Below are 13,910 nucleotides of genomic sequence, written 5' to 3'. Positions count from 1 at the left end.
TAGCCATTCTGACATGTGTGAGGTGGTATCTCATTGTGGTTTTGATTTGTATTTCCCTGATGATGAGTGATGTTGAGCATTTTTTCATGTGTCAGTTGGCCATCTGGATGTCTTCTTTGGAGAAGTGTCTATTCATGTCTTTTGCCCATGTCTTCAACTGGATTGTTTTTTGGGTGTGGAGTTTGATATGTTCCTTATAGATTTTGGATACTAACCCTTTATCTGATATGTCGTTTGCCAATATCTTCTCCCATTCTGTCGATTGCCTTTTAGTTTTGCTGATTGTTTCCTTCACTGTGCAGAAGCTTTTTATTTTAATGAGGTCCCACTAGTTCATTTTTGCTTTTGTTTCCCTTTCCTCTAGAGACGTGTTGAGTAAGAAGTTGCTGTGGCCAAGATCAAAGAGGTTTTTGCCTGCTTTCTCCTCGAGAATTTTGATGGCTTCCTGTCTTACATTGAGGTCTTTCATCCATTTTGAGTTTATTTTTGTGTATGATGTAAGAAAGTGGTCCAGATTCATTCTTCTGCATGTCGCTGTCCAGTTTTCCCAGCACAACTTGCTGAAGAGACTGTCTTTATTCCATTGGATATTCATTCCTTCTTTGCCAAAGATTAGTTGGCCATACATTTGTGGGTCCATTTCTGGGTTCTCTATTCTGTTCCAATGATCTGAGTGTCTGTTTTTGTTCCATCTATGCACTTTTTGATTTCTTCTTTTATTTCTTTACCTATTCATTGTTTATAGCATATTATTTCACCTCCATGTATTTGTGCTTTTTGCAGATTTTTTCTTGTGGTTGACTTCTAGTTCCATACCATTGTGGTCAGAATGGGTACATAGTATGACTTCAATTTTTTTCAATTTATTGTTGCTTGTTTTGTAGCCTAATATATGATCTATTCTGGAAAGTGCTCCATGTGCACTTGAAAAGAATGTATATTCTGTTCTTTTAAGATGGAATGTTCTGAATACATCTGTAAAATCTATCTGTTCCAGTGTGTCATTCAAAGCCATTGTTTCCTTGTTGATTTTCCATTTATATGATCTATTGATGTAAATGGGGTATTAACATCCCCTAGTATTATTGTATTATTAGCAACTAGTTCCTTTATTAACTATTTTTTGTACTTTTTAAAAAAACTTATTTATTTTGAGAGAGAGGGAGAGAGAGAGAGAGCGAGCATGAGTGGAGGAGGGGAGAGAGAGAGGGAAAGAGAAAGAATCCCAAGCAGGCTCTGCATTGTCTGCACAGGATCCAATGCGGGGCTCAACCCCTTGAACTGTGAGATCATGACTGAGCCAAAGTCAAAGTCAGATGCTTAAACAACTGAACCACCCAGGCACCCTTGTTTTATGTATTTGAATGTTCTCCTGTTGGATCCATAAATATTTACATTTGTTACATCTTATTGTTCAATTGTCCTCTTTATTGTCTCCTTTATTATTATATGCTGCCCTTCTTTGTTTCCTGTTACAGTCTTGATTTAAAGTCTCTTTTCTTGGAGTGCCTGTGTGGCTCAGCTGGTTACGTGTTTGACTCTTGGTTTCAGCACAGGTCATGATCCCAGGGTCATGGGATCAAGCCCCATCTCAGGCTCCAGACTGAGTGTGGATCCTGCTTATGATTCTCTCTCTCTCCCTGTGTTCCTCTCCCCAACGCATACTCTCTCTAAAACAAAACAAAACAAAAAACTATACTATTGGTATTAGCTTATTGCTACCTCTCATAAGTATATGCAACCAATAGAATTATAATCTTTAAAATGTGAGATCCTGATTCTTCGGATCTGGGTTAATTATTTCAGAGGGAACTGTGACCTATTTTTCCATTTTATTAGTTCATGGCTCTGTCGGATAGAGAGCCCCCCAAAAATAAATTACAAACACAAGTGTTTATAGGTGCATGTTCTAAACCATCCCATTAACCAGTATGTTCATTTTGATCTTGATGATTTGGTGATTGATAAAACTCCAGAATCTGCTGTTATTCCAGAACACCAATTAAGCATTCCTTGGGAAAGTAACATAATATTTAATATAAATTAAGCATGTGTTTCCTGGACTTTTATTTTTACAATTTCCTGAAAGTAATGGTATTGGTTACCTACTTAAACAATTACACCACAACAAAGATAAGATGTCAAGAATGACTGAGTTTTTTTGTTTTGTTTTGTTTTGTTTTGCAGTTTTTCACCAAGTTACAGTATATGTAAACTGTAGAATACGTGAATTTGGGAGTCACATTGCTTGGGTTTCTACTGTGTTCTATCTCTTACTATCTGTCTGTCTGACTCTCTTAACCTGTAAAATGGGCTTTATAGTAATTCTTATCTCAGGGCATTGTTGTAAGAATTAATAACATATTCCATGGCACATATTAAGTGCATAAATATTGGTATTAGTATTAATATTAATATTTGATAAATACTAAGTAATAATGAATAGGTATTTTTCTACATACTTCCTACCATAAATGCATTTTAAAATTGTGCAAGTGAATGAATTTTCTCACTAGGGTAGTATTTAAAGCAAGATTCTTTAAATATGCTGTGTGAGGGAAAGGACATACACTTTAAGTACATAGCACACACATTCTGGCATATATGTGAACTGTTCAATGGCAAAGGAAAAGTACCCAATATGTTTCATATTTTATTAATTACTCAGAGTTATGGTCTATGTTTTGCCAAATTACTCATTACACTTATAAGTTTTCTTTAATAACATTAAAAAACCTAAATCTCATTTAAAAGGCTTAGATTGTAAATGCATTCTTGATTTTAAAAATTGGATAAACTACACTGTTTAACAACATACTGTGAAATTATAGTTTCAACTTTATTTTTTAATAACAAATGTTTGATGACTATTGAAGTTTCACATATATTTTTAAGACAACATTATAAACTACACAAAAGGAAAGAATCTCACTTCTTACCTTTGATCCAGAAGAAATCCAATGGAGGTCAATGTCAGAATAATGAAGCAAACCCTCAGAAGGAGGGTAACTTGTGATAGTGCCTGTCAAGCAAATACAGAGACCAAAGATTCTTTAGGAGAGTTATCAAAAAGAACATTAGAACTTAAAGCTGTCAAGAAAACCAGCCTCAAATTTTATTTTATATTATACCATTTGTCACTGGCATTTTTCAAAAAGGCTAATTATGCAGCAGACATTTTGGTTTCCTTAATGTCATTTAATTATCTTGCTGAACGCTTGGGAGAATCAAGTGGACACTTCCACAGAACTATTTTGTTTAAAATATTCTTTCTAAAAATTCTCCTTTAAAGTTATGACTGTCATAATTCTTTGAAACACCTGTGCCCCTCATATGGAGAAATCACTTACATTTTTATGAATAAATAGCACAGTCCAATAGTTATTTTTATTATCACAAATTCTTTGTGGTTTCAAACCCAACACTGTTTTTAATACAGAAAATATTTAAAGCAGAACGTGTTTATGCGTGCCAACACATAAATAAAACATATTGCACAAATATATATTCATATTTGATGAAATCTACAGATTTCCTATGTACATACCAAGGGTTATCTTTTCAATTATTGTAATAAAACATTTTAATCATAATTATACATGAATTATGCATTTTGTTTACATGACAAAATTTAATAATAATGTTCATTGAGCATCTACTATTTTATAGCTTCTATGTTATATGTTTCATATATTTCAATTCTTTTCTTTAGTCCCAACAACCTTACAGATAAGGTATCATTATATCTGCTTCATATATGAATAAGGTAACTTTTCCATCATCACATAGAAATAAATGACACCTCTGAAATTCAAAATACATTTCCCTGACCTCAAAGTATGACAATGGTGGAATAAATATGAGCAACAAACCTAAACAGTCAGGGGCAGAGAGGTTGCAGAGCTAATATTTAGGGTCAGATGAATACTGTTTTCATGTGAGAGTGGATCTGTAAAAGCAAGAAGTTGGATGCACACCCCTTGAATGATTCCCCTACTCACTGATGGTGTTTATGTTGCATCTTAATGAGAACACCAGAAGTGTGACACAGCAAAGTGGCTAATAGAGTTATCAAAACATGCAAACACTCTTTCTCTGCTTTTTCATGAAATACCTAGAGGTAATTTCAACTCATTTATTAACTAATATATATACCTACAAAAACTGCATCTGTCCACAGTTTTAAACAGTAAGCAAAAGCCATCAATCACAAACACTGTTCACATCCAATACCCCCTCTTCACACTGCCTTATAAATCAAGCCTGACCTCACAGCCAACTTATAACACCTCTCTATTCAGTATCGTATGCTTGGATGGTACCCGGAATTGAAAGGGATTTAAAAGTTTCCAAAGCAATAGTTTCCTAGACGAGTATTGATGAGTAATCAAAAATATGAATAAAAAATATCGATTTGTTTTGGAGTATGGGGACTAGGTAGGTATCAGATATAAGAGGGAAAGCTCAGTGGACACCAGAATGTTTTAGTGGAGAGCTAGAGAGTGCTATTTGGATATGTGGAATTCAGCAATGACTGCTTTGGGACAATGCAGCAAAAGTGCCAGAAAATTATTTTCAGGGTGGTAGAAGTAACTAGGTGTTTAAGTAGATTAATGGCTGTTTAAGGGAGATGTTCTAAATGCTCCAAGAGCTTCAATTTCTACTTAGAATAAAACTCAAAAGTCCTTACTCTGCCCCATATATAACATATCCCCTTACCATATTGTCCCCTAGTAATCTCTCTGGCTTTCATATCACAAATTATGTTCTTCTTTCAACATGGCAAGCATCCTTCCCACTCAAGTCTGTTTTATTTACTGTTGCTTCTATTGGAACAACTTCCCCCAGGGATCCTTAGGATTCATTCCTTCATTTCACTGAGGTACTATTCAAATGGACATCCTTGTCTGTCATATATAAAATAGCACTTTTTCATAATCATCTATAACCTTATTCATTATATTGTTCTCCATACAACACTTTTGTACAATTATACATTTATACACTTATCATTTCTATACAATTGTAGGTTTGTCCATTCTTTTGTTTTTGTTGTCTGTCCCACCCCACTAGAATGTAAGCTCCATTAGAGGTTATGTTTTGTTATTCACTGTTATATCTCAAGCATCTAGAACATTTCCTGGCACATAGTCAGTACTCAAATATTTTTCTTGAATGACTGACCAAATGAATGAATATTTTATTACATTTTTTTTACATTTTATTACATCTTATTACATTTTTGTTTTAATTACAATTTTGTTTAATGTTTTATTACATTTTTGTTTTATTACATTTTGTTTTAATGTTTTATTACATTTTGTTTTAATTTTTGTTTTAATGTTTTGTTTTGTTTTAAGAAATTTAATAATTTCTTAAATTATCAATTGGTTTAGTCAATACTTTAACACTTTATAACATTAAATATATAATTTCCTATCAGTGTTTCAGTTTATTAAAATTAAATTATATTAAATGAGTTAAAATTTGGTATTTCATAAATTAATATTAATAATTTAATATCATATATTAAGTGTTTCAAAGTGTTAAATATGTTAAATATTAACTCCTTTAATATTTATTTCATTCCTTAAAGAACGGAATTGTCCTAAAGACAAGAGTCCACTTCTTTATTTAACCTCTAAGGTTTTCCATAGAGCATCATTTGATAAGCTAATTAAGGCATATAATCAATTAGTTATATCTAATTTCTACATATTCATTTCATAAATGTTTATTGAGCGTGTGCTAGCCATCATAGTAGGTATGTAATTAAGGCATATAATCAATTAGTTATATCTAATTTCTACATATTCATTTCATAAATGTTTATTGAGCGTGTGCTAGCCATCATAGTAGGTATGAATTTAAGAAAGTGATCAAGATGGACAAAATCTCTACCCTAGAAAACATACTGCTTTAATCCCTGATTATATGATCATAGGCCAGCTATACTAGAGCAAAAAGGGAAAAAAACAAACAAACACATAAAATAGGATGGATAGGCTTTGACCATAAACAGTTAGACTCCTGTGTTTTAAACAGTATGTGAAATGACTTAAAGACTGTTAGTTTTTTATAACAAATAAAACTTTATTTTTCATTGGGTTAAATCTCATTTCATACATTCCACTACTGGTAAATCTTTTATGTAAAATATTGCTGTCCTAAAATGCTAAGATGGAATTATTCTAAATTAACCTTTGAATGCATTATAAGTTTTTATCACACACACAAACACAAAAACATACGAAGAAGACCATAACTATGAAAGTTTTATCAAGCAAGGAATTATTTTTCCTTTTTAAAAGTTATCTTACAAGTCAGCAGTTCAGTTGCCCTTATTTCCATTGAAGTTTCCTAGTGCAGCAATCACTGTACAAATTTGTATGCCTGAAAAACTCTACTTCTGTGCAACTTACTTTTAAGGAAAAAACAAAACAAAACAAAACAAAAACAAAAAAATACCTCAGAAGCAGCTAATTACATAGGAATTCTAGTAGAATTACATGTTTGATGCAAACTGCATAATCAATGAGCTGTGGGAATCCTTCCTCTGCTCACAAATATAAAGAAGAAAGCTTTTTGCTTCTTGACTGGGGATATCACCCTGTTAACATTACATGGAAAAACACTGTTGATCAACATAACTACCTTTCATACTTCCCCACCTGAAAAATCTCACAGAGGGAGGTATCAGCTCCATACGCTGTGTCATAAAATACTCCTATGCCTCTATGTAAACAAATTCTTTTTTAAAACTTTGTTGTTTCGTCAAAAATGCTTTGATAATATTTTCTATGTTTTTTTTCAAAGGACTTCAAAATGAAGATGTCTGGATTTTGGGATTCTAACAAGGTAGTACGCTTTTAGGAGTTTGTCTAAAAGGTGTCTGAGAAGAACCACTAAAGTAATTATTTTGATTCAAAATGCTTCTCTTCCCAAACGTTGTTATAATGAGGTCAGAATCGCCTAATACTTAAACCTTTGTGACTTGTGATGTGAAGGCAGCAGACTGGGTTTGCTGGCAGAGCTGCTAGTCTGCCTCACCCAATCTGTGATTGTGGGCTCCACCTTCCAGAAGCTGTAGAAATCCATACAAAGTGCCAGTCAAGTCCAGTATACCAGACCATGCATGGGAGAAAATCATGGAGGTGAGAGAAGGATTAGTAGGGCTTGTAATATTAGAGCTTACTGAGGACTGGCAATAGTTCATGGCCAGGCTGGATAACCTCACTGGGCACTGGGTAGAGAAGACAGAAGGGTCTTGACTGAGTATCGGTTAATCATTAATCCCAGGGTGAGCAACCTCAGAATGAAAGGTCACACGACAGTTGCTGGAAGAGATCTATTTTGACACGATATCTTTCTTAGTTGTTCAGTAAAACTATTTGGGGGATCATTGAAACTACTCTAAATTATCAGTGTTTGCTTCAAGATCTCACTGAAATCTGTACACCAACTTTCGCTATACTTGTGATAGAAAACTCTTATTATTTTTTTCACTAAGAAATAAATGGAAATATAAGCTATATTTCTTTCAGTTATTCCCCAAAACACAAAAAAACAGGAAATGTTAAAGGACAGTCTCAGAAAGAAATTTTCTTTTCATGAGGATTTCTTTTATTAAGAAAATATGACTCCTCAGAACTGTGTATTTAGACTTTGAGTTTCCAAAGTTGAGTTAACATGTCTAATTTTTACACATTTTTCATAAATAAAACTAGGATCTTAATTCAAATTATAAGAAGCTTATGATTGGATTTATTATTAGTATTAAAGGATCAAATTTTGGGACAATACTAATAATATGAAGATATGTTCAATTTCATAGTTAATATTTCACTATTTAATGTAAATTATGTTTTTAATGGGTGATTTCTCACTTAATTATAATACAATTTAGTGTACAAAAATTATATTTTTCATTGGAACTCACAATGAGCACTTTTCTAAGTTCCTGAAGCTTATGTTCATCAGACAGGTAGTTTTTTAAAATATCCCTTCCTTTAATACACACATATTACATTATTTCATAGCTTTCAGTTATAACTGATGCTCATTTTGGCTCACATTTCTTTTTTTCACATTACTTCAGTTACCACCTAAAAACTTTAGGAAATTAAATTAAATCTCAGTGGACTGCACTGGAAGAAGAAATTAGACACTGGATACTGACCTGAGAGATTTCATGTAAGACCTAAGCTAGATCTAATTTGTGCAAGTGACACTGTAATACAAGAGTACAATTAAATATATCGACTTTATTCAAAGAGTCTTTTAAAATATGTCAACATGAAAACTTTAGTTACAAAACTGTAGTCCCCATAATATTTTACAGAATACAGCATACAGGGGAATTCAAAACTATAAAAATCTGTTTCCAAATTTATATTGGATATTCTCAGATGCCTCATTAACTTGAAATATATCATCAAATAATCTGTTAAAACCTATATGCAGTAACTTTATTACACATTCTATTATAAGACTGTTAAATATTCAAATTCTTTTGAGTGTGTCTATTATTTGAAAGGATAGCATTGCTTTTACAGTTTTACTTTGGAAACATGCTAGTGTGTCCATATTTTCATTTCAAACGTGTATTCATGATATCACCCCATGAACTGGACCCTGGCAGCTAAGGAATTGATTTCCCAAGCATTACTAAACCAAAATCAACAGAGAAGTCTGTGGGTCATATCACTAAACTAAACACTATATATTTAAATGTATGCATTTCAAGTTTCAGCAAGAAAGGAATGTGCCTTTTACACCTTTGTGGTGGCCATCAAATTGCTTTTTTGACTCCCAAAGTTATTTATACAGAACTTGAACACATAAAACAAGTAAGTATTTATCTACTCTGGTATATGCATAAACAGAAAAGGCTGTGGGACCACAGCAGGGCCCCCAATTACAAGTCAGCCACAACTTTTCTATGTGATTATTGGCTACAGTGAATCTGGAAAAAAAATATTGCTGTTGGATGTTAATGTCTTCATATGCTTTTAAACATCCCTGAGACGAGAATGGCACTTCAGAATCTTGCAAATAAGCAACCTTTTTTTCCTAGTTGCACAGCATGTTTTTAGCAAAGAAAAACATGTGTGGGAAACAAGCAAATACACCTTTCAAAATTAATTTGTGTCAGGAATGAAGCTATTTCCAACTCTAATTTCAGTCTGAAAAGGATTTCAACACTTGGCATTTCTCTTTGTCAATATATCTATACGAGTTTCTGTTTTTTATGGCAGCAGAAAAATCTTGTGATGCCTTGCTATAAGTTGAATCTTTTAATATACACCGGGGCTAGCCTCATTTCTGCCCAGGAAGTACTCACTCATGCATATACCCTGAAATCTCTTGGTGAATTTAAGAGTTTCTATTTAAAAATAAAAATGGATAAATTTATTTTTTAATTGTTTTCAATGTTTACTTATTTTTGAGAGACAGAGAGAGAGATAGAGTGCAAGTGAGGGGGGGACAGAGAGAGAGAGGGAGACACAAATTCTGAAGCAGGCTCCAGGCTCCGAGCTGACAGCACAGAGCCTGAACCCAAGAACCTCAAGATCATGACCTGAGGCGAAGTCAGACCTTAACCGACTGAGCCACTCATGTGCCCTCAAAATGGGTAAATCCCTTGGGGTGCCTGGGTGGCGCAGTCAGTTAAGCATCCGACTTCAGCCAGGTCACGATCTCGCGGTCCGGGAGTTTGAGCCCCGCGTCAGGCTCTGGGCTGATGGCTCAGAGCCTGAAGCCTGTTCTGTGTCTCCCTCTCTCTCTGCCCCTCCCCTGTTCATGCTCTGTCTCTCTCTGTCCCAAAAATAAATAAACATTGAAAAAAAATTTTTTATAAAAAAAAAAATGGGTAAATTCCTAATTGTGTTTCTATGAATTGGTATAATTTATTTTGGGATTTTGTTTAGTGCAACTAAAAAAAGTTCGATTAACACAAACTATGCTCGACAGTGATACATACATCAAGAGTTAGATATTTAGATGTGGATGATGTAGCTTTTCTTCTGGTTTCATTTAACCATGGAAAACTCTATGAATACATACATATTTCAGTAATTGTTTAGGTAAAAAAAACTAAGATAACAAAATGGAAACTAGAATTCATTGTTTTTTGTTATAATCAGTAAAGTCTATTAAATATTTTCCTGTAGGTTTTTAAAAGTCATTGTTTTTGGACAAAGAGTACATATGAACTTACCTATTGTCACTACTTGTAACAGTGTTTGGTTATTAATTTTAAATGCAAAAAAACACAAACATGTATGAATAATACCAATTAGTAAATTCTTTCAATAATGATAAAAGGTAAAATTGGCCTTCCTTAATATATAATCTAGTAATGGCTGTAATTACTTTTGGTAAATCTATTTTATTAGCAGAATACCCAGACACACACTATTGGTTGCTCAGCCAGAAAATATCTGCCATTTCTTCTGTTCTAATACTATGCTGATTTTGTGCAGGTATAAGGAAGTAATGTGCTCAAGGGGAAAGTGAGCTCTTTATCCCCAGGGAATAAATTATGCTTGGTATAATTCATTCATGGTTAATTCATGTGCTGGTATTAGTTATTGGTTCAGTGTGGACATGTGAATTAGTCTTGAATAATGAGACATGAAAGAATATTTGCTGGGAAATATTCTGGGGCTTTTTTTCCTCCTTCCTCAATAAAATGAAATTTACAAGATGTTCTAGAAGAAGTGAACTTGCTGCCTGTGAATACAGGATGCCTGAAGTTTCTGTAATTATCTTATGATGATGAAAGTCAAGAGAATTATAGAGAAGACTTTTTGGAAGCTCTGCATGTCTGAACTGGTGAACTAACAAATCCCAGGAACACTTGCCTCTAAATTTCCAGTTATATTTAAGACATATTTAATTGGATATTCTGTTTCTCAGAGCAGCAGATATCTAAAAGACACTCATGCCATAGACAATTTAAGTGAAGGTATCCTGCAAGAAAGTTTATATATTATCATGTATTTTATAAGTGTTTAAAGCACATTTTTTGAAAAAAAAAATTAAATCATATATTTATATTTATCAGTGAGAAGGATTTATAGATATCTAACAGTTGTTACTTTTGTCTACTCAATTTTATTTCCTTTTTCCTATATACTATCATCTAGTAAATTTTCTTTCAAGCCATTCTTTCTTCTTCACTGACCATGAGGATCCTGTGGAGTAGACCCTGTTCTCCCATTAATGGAATGATAACACTGACTGGTTCAGGGACAACCAGATGAACCAAACCATAACATCAGACTCCAACTTGTGTCCTTAATTTCTGCAGTTCTTTGTTTGGTGGCATTTAAAGCTAGAGCTGCTGGTAGCCATCTTGTCACCATGAAGGCTGAGTCTATAGGAGAGTCTGCACTGAGAAAAGCACAGCTACAAAGAAAAATGAGAAAGCTCCTGGTAACATTATTTGACTCATTGCATCAGCACTGCCTGAAGAAGAAATAGTCCGAACTCTTCAGTTACAGGAGTTAGTAAATTTACCCTGGGTTGAGCATCTGTCACATACAAGCAGTGAGTCCCACCTAACACACTCAATAACCTACTTCAAGTAGACTTCTTTCTTGTAATTCACTGGTAGAAGATGTATGGAGTATTTGTAATTGTTCCAGTGGCATTACTAGACTAGGAATAATAAAATGGTATGTAATTATTAAGAATGATTCCGTAGGGTTTTATATTAAATATTAAAAATAACCCTCTAGTGTACCCATTTTTTCCACATATATTATTTGATAATTTCTATTACATATAGCATTTTAAAAACTGATATTTGTAAAAAGCACAAATTTGTTCTTTGAAAAAAAGTAATTTATTTTTCTTGAATTCATGGTCTACTGATCCAATTTGTATTCATTTAAATTTCTTTCTGGATTTTTGCATCTTTTTTGGACTTTTCCACACTATTCTTTATGTATGAAGATAACTTGTCATGTTTTATTTTTATCTCATTGTCTTTTATCACTATATAATGGGTTTTTTTTTAAATAATGGATGACTCTATTAATACACTAATTTTCTCTTGATCTGGCTTTAAATTCTTAAATAGATCATTGACTTTCTCATATCTGTTATCACATCTTTGTGTTCTAGAAATTTAATGTGATTATTAAATGTGCCTTATCATTTTGATAGTCTTGCTTTTTAGATTTTCATAATTTTAATTTCTTTTTAATTTCATCTTCTGTATCTTCAAACATACTAAATTTACTAAATTTATATTCTCCTTCAATTTCTAACATCTGTTGTTTTTGAGAGTTTGGGTCTGTTGTTTGTTGTTTCTGCTAATGCTTTGTCATGATGGCTTGCTTTCTCCCAGAATGTTCCTGTGCTTTTTAACTGAGTTCATAATCATTGGAACTTTATCTGTGGGAATACTCTGACACTTGGGTTTAAGGGGATTGCCCCAAGCATGCTTTGAACATGGGTCTTTTAGACACATGAGACCTAATCTGAGGACACTTTAAATTAAATTCTTAGTTTAGGTTTATAAATTGATGGTTAGTATAAATCCCAGACCCATATCTGAATGAGAGTTGGTTTGTGGTTAAAAATTCTCAAGGAAGACTTTTTATTCTGCCTCCCCAAAGCCAAGTCAATATCAATAGCATATAATTTGATAGACAGTCTACACAAGAACATTTTGGGTATAACTAATTTATACTTAATAGTCTAGAAAAAAATAATTTACCTGTTTAAACAGGAGATAGTGCCAACATTAAAGTAGAAATTACAGAAAAGAATAAAGCACAACTATAAAATGGGGAGTTAATTTTCATTTTCAGATAAAGTGACATAATTTTCTCACAAAATTTTACTTACAGCTTTATCTGCAAAGGTCTCTTCATAAAATGCTAGCATCAAAGCAAACTGTACAACTACATATATCCTCAATAGATGAGACACCGATGATGAAAAGGGAACTTCTTTCCCGGTGACCTAGGAAGACAAGAAAGAAGCTTTATTTTGCTCCCTGGCTTATTCTACTCATTGACATTCACACCAAGTAAAGAGGAGATGTGTAAAAGAAAGGAAAAGCTTTGCTACTTTTTTTTTCCCAAAATTACTCACATTCTTTTTCATTTTGATAGAAAAACATAAAAGTTCAGAAACTTGTTTTTCATTTCAGAAGCATCATGATTATGATTTAGTCTACTTTATAACAAACTGGTATAAGAATTGATTCAGCAACATGTACTGATGACAAATACAACTAACATGAACATAAAAATATGAATACAGAAATATGTCCAGGATTATACATGAAAGTAAAGAAAAAGAAAAAAATGGAAGGTGATTTTTAGTAGTGGAGATAATCATGCCTGAAAGGGAAATATTACATTATTGGAAACAACTTTCCTAAATTATGGAGTTTCCAAAAAATACCACAACTCTACTTTCATAATGCAAATTTAGGCATAAATATGACTTCAGAGTATTCACTCTGGATTATCTATTGAAAAATAGAAAAAATAATAAATGGATCACAGCAAACTAAACTTTTTAGAGCTGAAATAAAGCAAATTATTTTCATCTATATCAGATTAGCTCATTGTTACATAACTGATTTTGAACATAACTAAAAATATCTGGGAAATTTCAGCAAAGCAGCTTCCAAACTGGATGAAAAAACATCCTCATTTGGATCAAGAGTTTTAAAAAATAACAATATTAAAATAAAAAAGATATTATTTCCTTATAATATTGGCTAATTTTATACTTGCAATTATCTTTGAAACCAACAATAGCTTACCCTTTCTGTTGCTTTCAGGTTACTATTAATGACAGTTATTTTAATAAGGAACCACAATATATATCCTGAAAGGTTGAAAAGAAAATCCTTTTTTTCATCTCTATAAGAATTCCAGATT

The 13,910-nt window shown here is 32.7% G+C and overlaps 1 protein-coding gene across 9 annotated transcripts in view; it reads right to left on the bottom strand.

Moving 5' to 3' along the window:
* AGMO (alkylglycerol monooxygenase) overlaps window positions 1–13,910 on the bottom strand; it is a 383,176-nt gene that overhangs the window by 158,533 nt on the left and 210,733 nt on the right. For all 9 annotated transcript variants that reach the window (XM_053218390.1, XM_053218388.1, XM_053218389.1 and 6 more), the window contains 2 exons: window positions 12,862–12,978; window positions 2,940–3,022 (listed from right to left, as the gene is read on the bottom strand). In XM_053218390.1, coding sequence (XP_053074365.1) covers window positions 2,940–3,022; window positions 12,862–12,978 — 200 coding nt within the window. The remainder of the gene's footprint in view (window positions 1–2,939; window positions 3,023–12,861; window positions 12,979–13,910) is intronic.

Source organism: Acinonyx jubatus, chromosome A2 (assembly GCF_027475565.1).
Source record: "Acinonyx jubatus isolate Ajub_Pintada_27869175 chromosome A2, VMU_Ajub_asm_v1.0, whole genome shotgun sequence".
Lineage (NCBI taxonomy): Eukaryota > Metazoa > Chordata > Mammalia > Carnivora > Felidae > Acinonyx > Acinonyx jubatus.
The sequence above is the reverse complement of the archived record's forward strand: the minus strand, read 5'-3'. Positions and strand labels throughout refer to the sequence as shown.